General features: G+C 41.4%; 2 protein-coding genes across 2 annotated transcripts; both read left to right on the top strand.

Annotated features, from left to right (window-relative positions):
• The first annotated feature begins 168 nt into the window (after positions 1-168).
• On the top strand, positions 169-11,682 carry DNAAF19 (dynein axonemal assembly factor 19). The gene is made up of 4 exons (XM_075278657.1): positions 169-254; positions 6,290-6,434; positions 9,570-9,702; positions 11,257-11,682. The coding sequence occupies exons 1-4, from the start codon at positions 236-238 to the stop codon at positions 11,662-11,664; spliced, it is 705 nt and encodes a 234-aa protein (XP_075134758.1). The 5' UTR covers positions 169-235; the 3' UTR covers positions 11,665-11,682.
• A 2,032-nt stretch (positions 11,683-13,714) lies between these two features.
• FAM187A (family with sequence similarity 187 member A) lies at positions 13,715-15,589 on the top strand. Its single transcript, XM_075279065.1, has 2 exons — positions 13,715-13,724; positions 14,358-15,589. Exons 1-2 carry the CDS (start codon positions 13,715-13,717, stop codon positions 15,587-15,589), a joined length of 1,242 nt encoding a protein of 413 aa, XP_075135166.1.
• Positions 15,590-18,936: the final 3,347 nt, after the last annotated feature.

Genomic DNA, 18,936 nt, shown 5'->3' with positions numbered 1-18,936 from the left:
AACAAGCACCTCTTTTTCCAACATTTAGGTTATCACTTTTCGATATCATGTCTATATGAATACATTAAAATAATGACTCAATAATATTAAAGTTCTCGAAGGCAGTTTCTGGACACCTACAAAAAAGCACGAAAGTGTCGTAGCCGCTGATGTAACCCCTCGGCTGATGATTGGTTGAATTGTACCCCAGATAACAACGGAGGCTTGTTACTATGGTGATAGCGTCCCTGCTGAAATGAAGGAAGAACTGCAAGGTAAGTAATATGGATTCAATTGTGTAACGTGTGGAATGTATTCTCTCTTGCAGCCAGGGTCTATAGGTATTGTCTGTTTCATGCTATATAATAATTTATATATATATATATATATATATATATATATATATATATATATTTGTATAGCGCCATTACCTGTTTATTCCACAGCACTTTGCAGAGATTGAGTCACTGTCCTATATAGGGCTCACAATCTACATTCTCTGTCAGCTTGTCTCTCGAGTATCTGGAGGAACCCCACACAAACAGGGGAAAAACATGCAAATTCCTTGGCAGGATTCAAACCCCAGACTCCAGCGCTGTAAGGTAGTAGCGCTAACCACTGAGCCATATGTATAAATAAGGCCAGCCCCAGGAATAGGCTATGTCCCCAAGTAAGATCCAAAAGAATCAGGCAGCGCTCCACAAGTCAGGTGGAAAACGGTGAGGTAATTTACTGCCTCATCCTCTGTAAGGGTCCATTCACACAGAGTATTTTGACGCTGAATCCGTGTCAGAATACATGTGGAAAAAAAGCCTCCCATTGATTTCAATGGGTTTCTTTTTCTGAAAAAGTAACCCATTAAAGTCAATGGGAGGCTTTTTTTTCCCACGTGGATTCTGCCACAGATTCAGCGTTAAAATCAGCGCCAAAAAACTCTGTGAATGGAGCTGAACATTTCATCTCAAGGCTTGAAAAAGGTTCAATGTGAGCTGAAACATTATAGAGGATGAGGCAATAAACTACCTCACCTTTTTTCACTTGACTTGTGGGAGTGCTGCTTGGTTTCTTCGGGTATATATCCATACTTCCCAACCGTCTTGATTTCCGTGGGACATTCACGACATTTCGTTGTTCTGTCCTGGTTGGCGGGAGGTATGTTCCAATTTCAACTCAGATCTGCATCCGGAGGACGCAGATCTGAGTTAAGTACATACGCGACTAAAGCTGTCACAGCTCTCACAGCTCAGTTCCTTGCTTTGCCGCGGTGCTCCAACTAGTGGCTGTGTAGACACGATGTGATGACGTCACATCGCGCTTACAACTCTGTGAGTGAAACTGCGGAGAGAGCGGCGGGGGAGCGAGGAAAAGGTGAGTATAAGTGTTTTTTTGTGTTAAACATTGAGGTGGAACATAATGAAGGGGGTCCATGAAACTGGGGGCAGATGAAGGGGGGAACGGCATGAATCTGGGAGCAGAGATGGGGGGACATGAATCTGGGGGCAGAGATGGGGGGACATGAATCTGGGGGCAGAGATGGGGGGGACATGAATCTGGGGGCAGAGATGGGGGGACATGAATCTGGGGGCAGAGATGGGGGGGACATGAATCTGGGGGCAGAGATGGGGGGGGCATGAATCTGGGGGCAGAGATGGGGGGACATGAATCTGGGGGCAGAGATGGGGGGGACATGAATCTGGGGGCAGAGATGGGGGGGCATGAATCTGGGGGCAGAGATGGAGGGGACATGGATCTGGGGAGAGAGGGAGGAAGGACATACAATTTACAGGTGACTGTAGGAGGATTATACTGTGTGGGGGCACATGAAAAATGACTGAGAACGGGCGGAGTCAACATAAAAGTGGGTGGGGCTAAATTTGCCGCGGCGCGCTGCATACTTTGTCCCTCTTTCAGTTCTTAAAAAGTTGGGAAGTATGTATATCTATAATGTTCACATTGGGATATGCAGTCTGAATTTCCTTTTGTATATTTCGAGGGGTGGGTGGTTCCTTCCATGGTTGGACTAGCACTCCCATTCCATTGCACAGGTTTATTTAATTGGAGTAAAGTATATATAGTTCTCACTCCCTCATCTGCTTTAGGCTATTTTAAATGGAGTAAGCTCTGGATCCTGGTTGTTCTGAAGTTTGTAGCCCTTGTTTGGGTCAAAGAGAAGTATTTTATTTAGCCCCATCTGAATGAAGTTGCCTTGTTGTGGCAGGTAGACTTTGTACTGTTTGGTCAAATGTGTATAACAACCTCCAAGGTTTATGTATAGATTATATTAGTTTATAGTAACAATAGTAGTAATGCTTTTCTATTTCTTATACATTTGTGCAGGGTTCTGCTACATTTTCTAAGCTGCCCTATTGGTTATTACAGTGTACAAAATAAACTTGGCACTGTTGTATCTGTACAAAGTAGGAGGGTTTCTATATGCCTGATATCACTGCTTCTAAAACTGTGGTGTCCATTTGTATCATTTCCATCTGGTGTCTGCTCTTTTGGTTGGAGAAAAACCATATTTTGGTGTGTGTGTGGTGGTTTTTTTTTTTTTTTTTTTTTTCTGTTCACAAGTGGATGGATACCAGGCACAAGTGTGAACCTAGTGTCGGGCTATGTTGTCTGGTGCAGAGTCTGGCTAAAATCCTGAACTGTCTGGGCAGCAGATAGCATCACAGAATTTGCATGTCAGAAAAATGTTTTATTCCAAAACAAGAATAGGACAGTAAGATTAGAATATTAATCCAATGATATACACCCTATAAGGTAATCTTAATTCTCCCAACAAACCCCTATTAAGTGTAAGTAAATTTTTTTTATTAGTGCAAGTGAAGATGGCAAACTGTCTAATATACTTTATTATAGAAATGTGATATAGCTACAGTGCTTAACCTAGCCATCCCGCTGCCTGAGGTGGATGATCAAAAGGCGCCTCCACCCATATATGGGACATATATGCAGGGCCGGTTTTAGAAAAAGTGGGTACCCAGGCAAAATTAAGTGGGGCATCTAATGTTTAAATATTGTACCTACTACATAATCATATTGTTAAGTTGATGTGCTGCACTGCCTATCACTGCTGTTTACTAGAGTGTTCCTCAGGTCTTTAAAGAGGACCTTTCACCTCCTGGGGCACATGCAGTGTAATACACCGCTAGAAAGCTGACAGTGCACTGAACTCAGCGCCCTATCAGTTTTCTCGTTCTGTGCCCCCGGTGAAGAGCTATCAGTACTGTAGCTCTTCACTGTCAGAATGGCGTTTCTGACAGTCAGGAACATCCTTCCTCACAGTAGTGTCCAGCGATGATGCTGAGCGGTGAGGAATGCCCCCTCATTACTCGTCTCTGGACGAGTACTATCAAGAGGGGAGGGGTTGTTCCTCACTGCTCTGACAGTACAGCGCTATAGGCGCCACTGTGAGGAAGGGCATTCTTGACTGTCAGAAACGCCCTTCTGACAGTGAAGTGTTACGGCACCGATAGCTCTTCACCAGGGGTACAGAACGGAAAAGCCGATAGTGCACTGAATTCAGGGGACTGAAAAAGAACTAAGGAAGAGGAGAACTCTTTGATGTAGGGAGATGTCTACACGGTAGAGAACTGTTTTCTTTCACAATACAGCTGGGTTATTAGGAATTACCATCCAGCCTTCTCCTGACAAGGTTGATTCATTTAATTCTGTCAATGGTTTCCTGACTCCTCCTCCCCTCTTCATAAACCACATTGTAAAGTTAACATCTTTTGTATGGAGTAGGGACTGAAATCACTCAGATAAGAAGTAAAGACAACTGCGCTTTTCTTTGTTCCCTTCACCTGCGCTACTGATTGATGCAGTGCTATATTATTTACTGAGATATCACTGGTTGAAAACACAATCAGGATTAAGATATTTATATGGATCTTCATATTATGATATAAAAATTCCAACTGTCTTCAACCAGTGATATCTCTGGAAATAACTTAGAAGGCACCTGAGTTTTTCATATGAAAGAAGTGAATATCCTTTCAATGACACCAAAAGCAATTTTATAATGTTTGAAGTGACCCTCCCCTACCCTCATTTTCTTTCCATGTTACAAAGCTCCATACACAGTAACACTCGGTGAGAGGCAGAAATGGCTCTCAATACAAAAGCAAAGAAAACTAAAAAATGGAGGATTTTACAGTAAAAGACAAAATTTGTAATGAAGTATAATATACAATTTTTTTAATGACACAAATCCTATTAATATTATAAATGTGAAAGTTTGTGAGTTTGGATGTTTGTGGGTTTGTGTGTTCGGATGTTTGTTCCTCAATCACGCAAAACCCGCTTGACCGATTTGGCTGAAATTTTCCACAAACCTAGTTAATACACCCCATTGCGCAATAGGCTACTTTTCGTCACAATAGCGCACATACGTTTTTCCCAGGACCCCCACAAACCCCAAACTCACACCACCATCTCTGCAATCTCACACACTTTGGACCATAGCAAGCCACAAAATTCATATTGCCCTCTGCAGCCTCACCCCTAACCCCACATAATCACATATACATATACTTTACCACTCTGCCCCTCACCTTAACGATACTCCAGGAGGCTCTCTTTAACGCTCCGGAGCAGCCATGTTTGCCAACCCCCACCGCTCTGACAATCCGCGACACCGCCCACCCATGTCAATACCCCTAGGCGGTCTAAAAAATGCAAAAAAAAAGTTTAAAAAAAGTAAAAAAAATATTAAAAACAAAAAAAAAAAGGATTAAAAATTCAAATCACCCCCCTTTCCCTAGAACACATATAAAAGTAGTTAAAAACTGTGAAACACATACATGTTAGGTATTCCCGCGTCCAAAATCGCCCGCTCTACAAAGCTATGCAAATATTTTTCCTGTTCGGTAAACGCTGTAGCGGGAAAAATGGTCAAAAGTGCCAAACCGCCGTTTTTTCACTGTTTTGATTCTGATAAAAATTTGAATAAAAAGTGATCAAAGCAATAACATTTCCTGAAAATGGTAGAACTACAAAGTACACCCGGTCCTGCAAAAAAAGACGCCCTATACATCCCCGTACACGCACGTATAAAAAAGTTACGGCTGTCGGAATATGGCGACTTTTCGAAAAAAAATTTTTTTAACAGTTTTGGATTTGTTTTTAAGGGGTCAAAATGTAACTAAAACCATATAAATTTGGTATCCCCGGAATTGTAACGAAACACAGAATACAGGGGACATGTCATTTTGGTTGCACAGTGAACGCCGTAAAACCAAAGCCCGTAAGAAAGTCGCAGAAATGCATTTTTTTCTTGAAATCCACCCCATTTTGAATTTTTTCCCTGCTTCCCAGTACATTATATAGAATAAATAATGGTGGCATCATGAAGAAAAATGTGTCCCGCAAAAATTAAGACCTCATATGGCTCTGGGAGCGGAGAAATAAAAAAGTTATGGGGTTTAGAAGGAGGGGAGTCAAAAACGAAAATCAAAAAATGCCATCGGCGGGAAAGGGTTAACTTCAAATACCTCTGTCCCAAAGTCACTATGTACAGTTTCTCACAACACCGTATATATAGCGGCTCAAATACAAAATCACTTCAACACAAAAGTCTCACGTATTCTCTGAATTACATCAAAAACAAGATACAAACTCACATTTCATATCCCATACCTTATACACACTACGAAAACCTTACCCACGCCTGTATATACCCACTGCTACAATCACCGCAGACGAAGTCGCGGGTACCAGCTAGTACTGCCATAAAATTAAAAGTTGTCCAAAAGTTTAGTTACACTTTAAATTATGGGTTTACTCCTTTTAAAGAAGACTTTCCAGCACCTCCAACTCTAGTTCTTAGCATGTGTTAATGGAATCTGCTCCACTGATTCTGGCAAAGTTGCAATTTTTTCTCTAGCCCCTACTGTTCACAAGCAATCAATACTGATCAATTCTCATATGCTATTTAGTCTCTGTACAGTCATTAGGACAGTGTCAGGCAGGAGCAAGCAAGGAACATGATTCTGAGCTCTGACACTGGCTGCCTCTGATTGGAGATCTGAATCACATCCCCTGCCTGACACTGCCATTCTGACATTACAGAGCTTAAATAGCACATCAGGCAGCAAAACTACCGCTACTTGTTACTCAAGAATGGTGGGAGCTGGAGAGAAAATTCCAAATGTGCTGAAATGAGCATTGCTGCACCTATTACATATTCTACGAACTAGAATTGGTGGAAATGGTTAAAGGTCGTCTTTAAGTTGAAATTTGTTTAGAAATGTCTGTTAAGTTTTGTGCATAAGTATAACCCTTTTATATTCTGCTTACTTAGCCATGAATAGTCCTGAAGTGCTTGACTTTCGGGAGCTGGAACTAGAATTGGCCGCGGCTGCAGCTGAAGATGAGAGGTATCAGAGGGAGAATGCTGCCAAATTTCGTGCCATTCATCAGAAAGTGGCATCCTATGAGGAGTTTAGGTATGTCATTTAAGATTTTGGGATTCCTTTTAGAACCAATGATGTTGACGCTGAACATGGGCATCTTATCTGGTTGACCATGACGAGGCCTGTTCAGAGGGGGACCTGTCTTGTTAAAATTCTGTAAGGTCTTGACCACCATACTACAACTCAGTATCATGGTGTTGGCATTTATTTAGAGCAATAATTATTTTCAGGTCCTCAGAGTTCTTTGCCGTGACGTTCCATGTACAAGAGTGAGAGCAATAACAAATTTGACATCTCCCCATTCACATCTGAGACCTTGTAACATGACTCGCATGACATCAGGGAGGGAAAATGGCTAAGTGGGCACAATTTGTCCATTTTCAATTAGTGGTATACTCTCCTTTGTTGCCAGGGATTTAGACATTAATGCTGCCTTGTCCATCTATCAGGCTGCTTTTTGTCTTTAGGCTAGGGTTACTCGGTGACTTTAACTGGGAATCCCATCATGTGACCAAGAATGGCTGTCCCTCTGCGACTCCTTCAGAATTGAAGGTGATGCAACTGAGCACTGATGCAGTAACTAAAAAGTTGCAGTTGTAGTAGCGTGACTCCATTGACTTACATTATTGCTTTCACAGGACCACACAGCAATATCCAGGTGTACAACAGGAATCGTAGCCAATGTTGCCATGTAGTCATAGCCTTACTGACGTCTGATATCACTGCTCCCACTCCCCTCTTGCAACTTTTCACCCTTCCTCTCTCCATAGATTCCTATGGTTAAACAAAACTCGGTCTGTCTGAGCATTCTGGTAAACAGAATGAAGATTTTTTTCCTTGCTAGAAGATATTAGTGTACCTTATATTACCTTCATTATTAATTTATGAAAAACTGTTTTAGAATTGGAAGTATTCTTTAAAATGTGTAGGGTAGGACTGTCAAAATGGTGTATATGTACAATGGGGGGTCTTCGCTTTCCTGTACTGTACTGAAAACTCAATCCTGTTGACCACTGTATATTCCCAATGTTGGTTTTTCTCTACCATGATTGTCATTGTGCCTTTATGAAGGCTTGTTACAGTGATATGTGTTGAAAGTTGCATATACAGTTGTGGGAAGTGTCCTCTTTACATAAGCACTATCCAGTCATATTGTTTAGAAAAATCCATTCCAGTGTATTATGGACTCCTGGTGGGTGTCTGACAACATCAGAATTGTGCTTGTAGCTCAGGACTAAAATACAGGTCATATAAATGATGTTTGTATTTGTACACTCTTGTACATGCAGTTGTGACAGAAAATCCTCTTGGATATTATTGATATTCAAACGATAGATTTTCAGCCCTGTCCAGGATTTCCATTAGCTAGATCCTAGGGCTGCTGTCCAGTGCAAGCAATGGATGTTGTAGATGATATTGATAGTCCTCATATTCAATTTTTTATCAAATATATGATCAACCAGGATCCTTTTAGTCACCTTAGATATAATCCTGAGAATGTTGTGCACCAGTCTTAAAAATATGCCAGCCAGATGCTTGGACAAGAAGCTGCAGTAGTGGTGAAGATATGACGTGTATAGTCAGTTTTAATGTTACAGGACTGTGATAAGCTCATGGGGAGAGATTAGGGAAGGATTAGAGCAGGAGCCTTCAGAGATATGGTGACCAGAAATAATGCAAAGGGCAGAGAAATCACCTTATAGCCTTATATTTAGCAAAAGTGCTGTGCTATGTGTAACTGGATGATTAAAATTTTAACCGCGTAAACAAATACATTTTACTGTAATATCCTTCATATACTTTCATTGGACTGGAAAACTTTACTTTACGTACATTGGTGTGAGTGATTCTGCACATTCTTTATTTCAGATCTGTTGTTGAACAGTAGAAAAGAATAGCAGTATTTGTTGGCTGCATGCCCCCCCCCCCCAAAAAAAAAAAAAAAAAAAATAAAAAATAAAAAATTTCAGTTGAGGTGCACCTTCAATGATGCCTTGCTTTTGTCTGCTTTTTACTTAGAGGCAGTGTAGTTGTAGGGTTAGTTGCAAATGGTACCCTGTTAGGAGAGTATCCCTGAAGGTATACTTTAAAGCACATGGAAAATCCACAAGCATGAAGGAGGCATGTAGAAGCCCTTACAGTTCTACTTTTTGCCCAGTTAGTTATAATCTTCTCCACTAGAAGCAATAGGAGATTGAAACCTTCATATAAATTCATGTTGCTTGTATAGCACCAACACACATTGTAGCGCAGTAAAGGTAACTTTAGGCTATGTCCCCATTGTGTCTCGCAACCTCACTTCTCAGAAAACCATAACCCAGGGCCTAGTAACCTACCAATAAGCTTTGGTGTGTGTGAACAAAGAACATACTAAGGGAGCCTGCACACGGAGTTTACACTCGCTCATTCTGAACGTAAAACTCGTTCAGAGTGAGCGGCGTAAAAAACAGATCCCATTGACTTGAATGAGTCCAAGTCAATGGGATCAGTTGTTTTTTTTTTTTTTTTTACAACGCTCACTCTGAACGAGTTTTACGTTCAGAATGAGCGAGCGTAAACTCCGTGTGCAGGCTCCCTAACTCTGCACAGGTGTTGCCTGTAATCAGAGAACTATAAATCTCGATCCCAGTGCTCAAAGGCACTAACCACTGAGCCACTGTGCTGCTAAGATAATCCTTTTATAGTCCCGTCATGGGGAAATTCAGTGTGTTACAGTAACATCGATAATACAGTAATATATTACAAGAAAAGAACATGTATAAGCTCAGAATAGCAGATCGAAAAAGATACTAGGAGCCATAAGAACTAAGACTTCAGGATCATTTAGTTCTCTGTGCGGCGTGATCTCCACTTAGGCTGATGATTATACAGCCTGACCGTGGTTAGGAGGAAGGATCTTTGATAACGTTCCTTCTCACCCTTGGGGTGAAGCAGTCGATCACTAATATGTGTTAGAAAACTGGTTTTGCTAGCATGTAAGCAGCACTCAAAGCACACATGCTAATTGTTCAACAGCAGCCAGACAATTACTGTAATTATTTATTTTTTTTTTTACTTTTTGGCATGAAGATTCTTAATTCTGAGTGGAAACACCAAAAAGTTTGTTGTTTTTGCTAGATTAAACTTTTCATTTCAACAGTAAATTCCACTTTCATTTGTTCTCCGCAGAGACATTGTAGCCGCTTCTAACCTGAAACCCTTGGAGCGGAAGGACAAGATTGGAGGCGATAGGAAGCAGCCATGGAACCCGACTGCCACAACAAGCAGCTCGTCCAAAGAGCCAGCTTGTGCCGTGTTACAGGTGAGGCGGAAACAGAAATTGATTACATCTGCTTGTCCCGGCTCTCGCTCCTTTTCTTTATCACACTATCTGAAACTCCATCATTCTGTTGTAATCCAGATGCATTCATTTCATTACCTCCAGCCAGTCTCCGCTCCCTTACTGTGGTTTACCTTTGCTTGATTAGCAAATTATGACAGTGAAGCTTGCTCCTTTTAACAGAAGATTAGTCTCTTATATATATTTAGGCACGGACTATGTTGTGACTTTGGCCACGACACGAGTTGAACAAGCAACAATTGTCCTGTTGTGCAGTGAATGAGGACACTCAGTTGCAAAACAAAAATCTATTTTTTTTTCCCCCTCACCACAATTGAGTTGCAGCAACCCCAGGGTCACAATACAGCCCCATTCACTTACTTGTGCTGTTGTAGGCCAACATGGTGATCTTTGGACACTTCTAATATTGCCTTGTAGCCCTAGCCTAAAAATGTTCTTCTCTCATGCATAGGAAGGTATATTGTATGTATGTCAATTTAAAGGAAACATTACTCCAAACCAGTGGATTGATCAGGGCATTATATTAGTGCTGAACTAAATGTGGCCCCATCATAGAAATCCAAAAACGTTGAAGCCTTCAAGAAGAAAAACAAATTAAAACATATTTCTTATTTGATCTTGTAAAGATGTGAGTAAGGCCAGGTTCACATGGTGTATTTGAGGAAGATACAGCCTCAAAATCCTGACCAAAAAAATGCCTCCAATTGATTTCAATGGGAGCCGTTTTTTTTTTTTTTGTTTTTTTTTCTGGGAGTGGTTTGTTTTGGTTCCTGGAAAAAGAATGGACATGCTCATTCAGGCCGAGTCACCTCACGAATCTGCCTGAAGACACTCCCTCATCCCGACTAGGCCCATACTTTGGTCCTAATCCGGAGTGGAGTGCATGACTGGATGCCAGTACACTATACTGGCATCCAGTCACAGCTGCCCGTATATTGCAGTTAGGTGCTAATTTGTGAGTTTCTGGGTTCCGCTCTGTAGGAATATCACTAAAATGAGTTAGTAGTGTTGTCACCTTTATTTGGTCCTGAAACTTTTGAACCAATATGTTTTTCTATATGACTTCCTTTGTGGGAGAGACGTGATAACCAAGAAGATAGCCTTTTCTTGCTAATAGAATAGCAGTGGTTATTGCTAGTCCACTGTCTGAATCGCTTTCGCTGGGACGTTCGATAAACGAACCACAGGTCACATGGGTGACATGAGCTTTATGGCGTTAGATAACATCCACTCTTCTGATTCCTGATCATGTCTTTGGGTACCACCACATTCCATTCATACTGGAATCTCCTACAGATGATATCATACTTCTGATATATTGCAGGTACCACCACTCACCACAAGCATAACTGTGCCATCATAAATGACATTAAGGAAAATAATCCAAGTTATGAATATCTTTGGTTTTATTGAACCTGTTATGAAAAAGTACTGTGGGGAGGGTTTTTTTTCCCCCTGGGAAAAACTAATAAATCCATAGGTCTCTTATTTGTCCATGTCTTATCTTTACTGTAGGAATCACTGTCAGAACCCAGAAATTCGTTTGAGTTTTCCCGTATTTGGAGGAGGATAGATGTGAAGAAAAGATATGACTTCCTTTTGCAAATTGGGGCTGAAAAGTTATTCCAGATCTTCCATGCAGAAGTGTGCTCAGGTCTGCTGGGAGAGTTCCTCCTTGTATTGGAGGAGTTTTTTCTGGACAGACAGGCAGGTGAAGTGATCGAGATATTGCAGTGTTTGACAAAGACTCCACGCTTCACCCTCAACTTGGTCTTCCTCAGCAAGGACGAGATGGAACACTGCGAGAGCCTGTTTGTAAAGCTACAGAATTCAGTAAATTATGAAAATGAAGCAGATGATAGATTGAAATCTGCATTAAAGCGGTTAACAACCTTGTATAATATCAGTGAGTCAGGAAGCTAACCTACATGCAACTACTGTTGTATTAGTAGGAATCTGCTGTGAACCACTTTTCTGATCCTGAACTTCCTCACTTATTATAGTAATCTAACATTATAAGCTTTTGTTTTCTTTTCTACTTTGTAAATAAAGCAACTTTCTTACATACTCTGCATTTCATTTCTTCTCCATTTTTAGGATACCTCCAGTGGCATAACTAGGAACGGTGGGGCCCCCTGTTCCTGCACTCTAATATGCCCCATAGTGGCCCCTACACACACTATTATGCCCCACTGTGGACACCCAGCAACAATTGTCATACTCTGGGGTCTTTTCAGACCCCAGAGTATAATAATTGGAGACCGAAGGGGGTACCAACGTAAAAAAAAAAACAATGTTACTTGCCTATCCCCGGCTCCCCTGCAGTCCACAGTGGTGTCGGCCATCTTCAGTGACATTCAGGATGTCACATGACCCAGGGCACAGACCCCCAGTCATGTGACGTCAGGGAGTGTCACAGAAGTAGGCCGAAGCCTGCCCGGAGAGGTAAGTAACACTTTGTTACCTTACTTCCCCTGGACCTCCGGTCATTATACTCAGGGGTCTGAAAAGACCACCGAGTATAATAATGTTTGTGGGGCCTGTGGCGTCACTTACCGATCCCAGCCACTGCCAGGATCGGTAAGTAAATGGGGCCCGTTACCGGCGCAGTAGCGGCTGTCGCTGGGCCCCTAATGTCTCAGGCCATGTGGCAGCCGCTACCCCAGTAGTTACGCCACTGGATACCTCTACTTTTGGTGAATGGAAACATCCAGAGACTCAATGCCTATACAGACCTAATAGTTCTCACTGCTGTAGTTTTAGTATAAGGCGGGTTTACACAGGGTTTTTTGGTGGAGGCAGTCTCAGGTTTCGGTTCAAAATACAGATAGCTGCGACTGGATGCCAATGCAGTGCACTGGATTAGGCCCAGATGAATGGGCCTAGTTGGGAGGAGCGAGTGTCTTTAGGCAGATTCTCAAGGAGATTTGGCCTAAAGAATGAGAGTGTCTGTTCTTTTTTCCGGGAGCCAGAACAAACCGCTCCCGGAAAAAAAACTTTTTGGTCAGGATTTTTAGGAGTGTGAACTCAGCCTAACTTTCTGCAGTCCTCGGTGAACAAGGCAACAAGTATTCCAGGTTATACATTTTACCTGCACTTGTACATGGTAGCAGACTATCAACACAGGAGATAGATTTGTGCAGTTTTAGGATGTATGCCTTGTGTCCCCTGGTGTAATGCAGGATGGAATTTGAACACTTGCTGCAGGACATTCAATCAGGACCATCTTCAGGTCTGTGAGGGCCCTTTTACAGCACAACACTTGCAACAGCAGTGCTTTCCTCTAAAAGGTGCCTAAAAAAAAAACACCTGAAATTTGGTAGTTTTGTTGCGGTGACCTGCTGGAATAATATAGGTCTTCCGTAACTGTCAATCTTTGCATTGCTAAGATTGAAAATATCTGCAGCTATAACTGATGTGCCCCCACACGTATAATGGCCCCTTATGCCCCAATGAAGTATAGTGGTCTCCTTAGGTGACTGCACGAGGGAAACTTTCTGATCATACAGTGAGGATCTGTTTCCCCATTTACGGAGATGGATTGTCACTTCTCCTCCCCTCCTCCCTTTCCACTAAATTATACTTGGCCTCCATTCTTCTTCTGGTGAGACTGCTCCTCCCTATAATGATTCTGCAGGGACTGCGATGTTCTCCTCTTCTCCAAGCACTGTGCATACTGCTGGTGGTAATCCAGCTCTGCTGCACATCCATGCACAATAGAGGTGGATCATCGCTGGAGAAGAATTCATACAGACTGAATCACTACAGGAGGAGGGGCTGTCTCACAGGGAGAAGGGTGGAGTTGGGAAGAAACTATGGGTTAAGGAGGTAGGGAAGGACAGGATAGCTAGAGAGACATGGGGGGGGGGGGGAAGTAAGGTGAGAGGGTTTAGTGAGGAAGTTACATAGCAAGAAGCTGAAGCATTTAAACAAAAGCAAGAGACCCCGGGAGCTCTCATAAATCACTCAAAACATGGCTAAAGGTATGTGTGTCTATTAATCCATTAATAGCACTAACAGATATTAATTAAAAAAAATAATTTGCCCAGAAAACCCCTTTAAATCCGTATATGGTACCCCCTTCTATCCCATGCAGTACAATGACCCCTTATGTCCCATATAATGGTCCCTCATCCAGTACAGTGTCTCTTTATTCCCATATAATGCTTTTATGCTCCTATATACTGTATTGCAGTGCCCCTTTATTCCTCAATATAATGCCCCCTTACTTCCAATAAAACACAATGGCCCCTCATGCCTCCATATAATGTCCCCTAAGATTTATTCCATTTAAAGAACTTCTATATACAATTGATCTTCCTTTCATCAGATGACTTACAAAAATGGAGAAGGATTGTATTAAAGGGTCCCTCTCTTGGGTATATATGAAGGATGCGAAGAGTCTTTAATGGTGCAGTACAATAGAACTTGGAACCTTTTTTCTTAGCAACAAAGGAACATTGAGTCATACTGATTCAGATTCTAATGTTATTTCAACACAGCATTCAGTACAAGGTCCTATTTGATGCGGCATCTTGCCTACTTTTAAGACTTAATCAGCCTACTATTTTACTTCCAGTGCATGATGCTTCCCTATCTTGTCTTTACTTGTATAGTTTCCAAGTTCCTGCTCCATCTGATTCCAGCAGGTAGCTATGAGATTGTTGAAAGAGATGACATCTTTAGATCTATTCAGTGTCCAGCGTTCTTATTGTTTGATACGGCTGCTTACCTGTCAGACATGACCTTTGAACTTCCTTGCCATTGCAAGCCTGAGGCAATCAAGTCTGTGGTATGGTATTATCAGAAGAACGCTGGTAATAAAAAGATTCGGGTGCTCACAGACTTCAATGGTACAGTCCAACTTGATGTTTCCAACGTTCGTGGCAGTACCGATATTGTTTTCAGGTTCAGCATCCGAATGTTCAGCCTAATTGTGTTTAAGGCACAAATAGATGATAGCGGAAATTATATGTGCGGTTCGCGGGATGGCCACTTCTTTTATGGATACAACGTTGACATTCAGAACTCAAGGAAAGCTTATGTGGCATTTGAAGACCAACATGGTCACCCACAGCCAGATCTGATAAGCAAATACTTTGTGTCCTTCACTGCTTTTTGGGAATGGAGCGTATGTGATCGATGTGACGTAAGAGGTGAACAAAGGAGAATTGGCTTATGCTATGTCCAGAGTAGCTACCTGAACCCCAGATTTCATGCATCTCAGGTGAACGTGTCTTCATGTGGTTCAGAAGCTGTTCCACTCAAAATGAGGAAGTTGATAGGCAGTCGAAGACCAGAGATCATAGTCCGGAGCTGCATGACTGCATGCCACAAGGTAAAGAACGGCACTCTGGGTAAGATCAGCACTTTTTTCCATAATATAATGAAGTTTAAAGATTATATCCCATGGCTTCCCAAGGTACCCACACAGGTACATACTCACGAACTAGGCAGTAAGCTGAGTATTGCTTGCCCAGGAGCCAAACCAGAACATGCAGTGGCTTGGGACAAAGAAGATGAAAGACTTTATCGCACTGAATATCTCATTGGGAATAATAAATCCATGCGAGTCTTCATTGATCATGGAAACCATCTGAACTTTCGCTCTGTTCAATACAATGACAAAGCTACCTACTATTGCTGGCTGCAGGGGAAGATGAAGGCCGGGTTCAAGTTGGCAGTGCAAAGAGATCCTCTAAAGAAACGTCGCTTCAGTGATGCTGAATCTGTATTTGCAATGAAGACCATTGGGATGAGTTATGTCCTTTTCACCCTTATTTTCATCTTTATTCATTGCTTCAAATGCTGTTTGTACAAATTCAAGTGTTTGCTGTTCAAAGAATAAACCAATAGAAGACAAAAGGACATGAGATTTTGGAACATCATTTTTATATCCTGTAACTTGCTCGCCCTTTATAAAGTTGAGTTGTCAAAAATATTACTTCAAATGGCGGACAGTTCCTTGTAGATGGACTGAAGCAGTCACCAATGGACTGATAGGGCTTTGCATGTTAATATTAATAAATGAATCAATAAATAAAATGTTCCTTTTTTGGTTCTTTAAATAAAAATGCTACTGGTATCATGGTTTAAGAAAATCTATTTAATATCCTAACTGTGTGTGAATGTTTTTCTGTTCTTGTTTCTGCTCAAAGGTCGGTGCAAAGTTTTGTCAGCCAGGAGGTGGCAGAAGTGAGCCACAATTCATAGGCTTAATACAATCCCAATCCTATAACCTATCGGCTATGCAGACTCCTTTTTTGTGTTCTAAACCGTTCATCATAAGCCACTTAACCCTAAATATAACTGTCAGTTCCAGTTTTCTTTAGATGCAATGACCCCGTCTTTAGTAAGTAACATTACATTTTCTTTAAATCATTCCTTCACTAGGTTGGATTCCCTCTGCTCTCCATTGAACCGCTATGGACCAAATAGAGTAGTTTGTGTTTGTAAAGAACATACAACCTTCAGTTTCCAGCTAAAACTGAATGTTCACTATAATTCATTCCACGTGTTCTACTTGTAGTAACAGTTTCTGCACCACCATACATTCAGATGGTATATATGCAAATAGAATTAGATATTTCAGAGTATCAAACTAAACTACATTTTTGGTTCTAAGTCATGGCACACTGTAATAGAGAGCATATGGGGATCTACTGTGCCACCTAACCAGTTTTACAGGGCTACACCTGACGATATAGTCTAAGTGGTCCTTTGGTTTTTACTCTTTAACCCCTATTCAAGAATGTGTGTTTGCTGCAAGGAACCACCAGGTCACTACTTCTAGGAGCAGTCTCAGTGTAGGTAGCAGCTGACCCAAACGCCAGAGAGACGCTATTGAGAATCATCATAGGGTCAAGCAGAGAATAGTCGAAGGTCCAGTGGCGATGTAGAGTTGTAAATACCCAAAAGGTCAGGACAGGCAGCAGAATAGAATTGAAAACAGAGGTAAAGAACAGGCCAACATTAATAATGGGAATCCAACAATAATGCAGTAACAAAATCTCTTGCAGAAATCTAGAATACCAGATCCAATATTGCTCAGGTGCTGTAGTGAAGGCTGAGCAGATGTAAATAGGACTTTCTGGATTGGATGGAAATGACCATAGGTGTGTAGGTTTACCCCTAAGGACGGGTTCATACCTGTGCCCGGTCTCCGCTTATCTTATGGCAGAGAAACTGGACAGGAGACGGAAACCGGCAGTCAGTTTTCAAACCCATTTTTTTGAATGGGTCTGTAAAGTGTCTGCCCGTGAGCATCTTCTGCCTCTCCGTGGCGAAACAGTTTTTTTTAACCAGACACAAAGTCAGACATGCAGGACTTTGTGTCCAGTTAATAAAAAACGGTTTCGCCGCGCAGACCAGAAGACGCTCACAGGCGCTCACAGGCGGACAATGACTGCTGGGTTTCCGTCTCCTGTTGGCAGAAGACGGAAACCCACAGGGCGCAGACAGAGCGCAGATGTAAACCTGCCCTAAGTAGCTGAGAGGGAGGATGTGCCCACCCTATGGACCAGGAGTAGCATCTGGAGGTAATACATCGCAGCGTGGAGAGTCAGGAACTGCACAGTGTGAACCAGACATAAGGCAACAGCTAAGCATGTTGGAAGAGATATACCAGTGACTGCAGACTGCTGGTGGTATGCTCACGCACTATGACCTGGCAAGGATCCTTATTAACCAGAGCAGAATATGGCTACAACAGGCAGCACAGTGGCTCAGTGGTTAGCCTTGCAGCGCTGGAGTCCTGGGTTTGAATCCCAACTTGGGCAACATCTGCAAGGAGATTGTATGTTCTCTCTTTTTACATGGGTTTCCTCCCACACTCCAAAGACATACTGATAGGGGGAGAAAATATATTGCTACACTGAAAATCTCTTACTGTGGAAGACCTGGCACCAGGTCAGTGATAACATTGTGATACTTCATATTCCCTGTAGGGGAGCTGCAAAAGAAATGAAACACCTGCTGTGCACTAATCACAGCAGCAGCACCTCAATGAAATAGCATTACATTTGCTTAATTAACGACTTCCTCAGCCATATGTAAATGGTACATCAGGTGGTTCATATCAACTACGATACATGTACAGGAGCTGAGCTTGCGCTATCACCAGTAACATACTGCTGACACCATGCTACAACTGCTGGGATTGGAAATAACTCCTGATCATTTAACTTCAATAACCACTGCAGCATCACAGGGATTTGATGGCAGCCAGGGACCTAATGAAGAACCTGACATTTCTCATCTTCTGCTCCTTTTAGACTCCAGCATACGCTATTATGACCTGTCATCTAAAATTATCACTAAATAAATACTGTTAGATAAAGGTAAAATATGCCAAATTTAATGGTTTTTGTCACTTTGCCTCTGAATACAGTATAATGAAAAGTCATCAAAATGACATATTTATGCCAAAATTGTCCCAATGAAAGTAGAGCTCCTCCTGCAAAAAAAGAAAAAAATACTATATCCATTACCATATAACTTGCCATATTCAGAACAATTCATAAAATTGGTATTTTTTTTCATCCTCCCCCAGAAAAAGGAGTTTTGGGGACTAAGAAAACGTGACTAAAGGCAGAAAATTTTTGTCATATAAATGATCAAAGATAGCTGAGTGCCAATCTGTGTGTTTGAACCACTTTTACAATTTCTTATATTTTCAGGATTGGCAATACTGATGATGTGCAATACTCTCCCTTTCTTGCTACTTGCTTTACATATAAGATATATGTAAAAAAAATAAATCTATCTATCTATCTATCTATCTATCTATCTATCTATCTATCTATCTATAGATATATGTAAAATGTGTGTATATCTGTGTGTGTGCATATTCATATTTACCTATAATAGGTGTATAGGTATGTATATTTGTGTACATCTACAGTATGTGTATACAAGGTGTGTGTATATATATATATATATATATATATATATACATTTTGGGTATGTGTACATATATATAGACTTATGTATGTATATATAGTTACATATATTTGTGTATATATAAATATAGACACATATAGTTACATATATATGCATATATATATACAGCACAAGTACAGTGATATATACAGTCCATATATCTTGCACATGTGCCTCTCTTTATACATATTTACTTATATATATTTGTGAAAACCACAATAGCACAAACTGCTCCCAGGATACAACATGCGTTTT

This window comes from Leptodactylus fuscus, chromosome 6 (genome assembly GCF_031893055.1).
Source record: "Leptodactylus fuscus isolate aLepFus1 chromosome 6, aLepFus1.hap2, whole genome shotgun sequence".
NCBI lineage: Eukaryota > Metazoa > Chordata > Amphibia > Anura > Leptodactylidae > Leptodactylus > Leptodactylus fuscus.
Note: the sequence above shows the minus strand (reverse complement) of the source record. Positions and strands in the feature narration are given on the sequence as shown.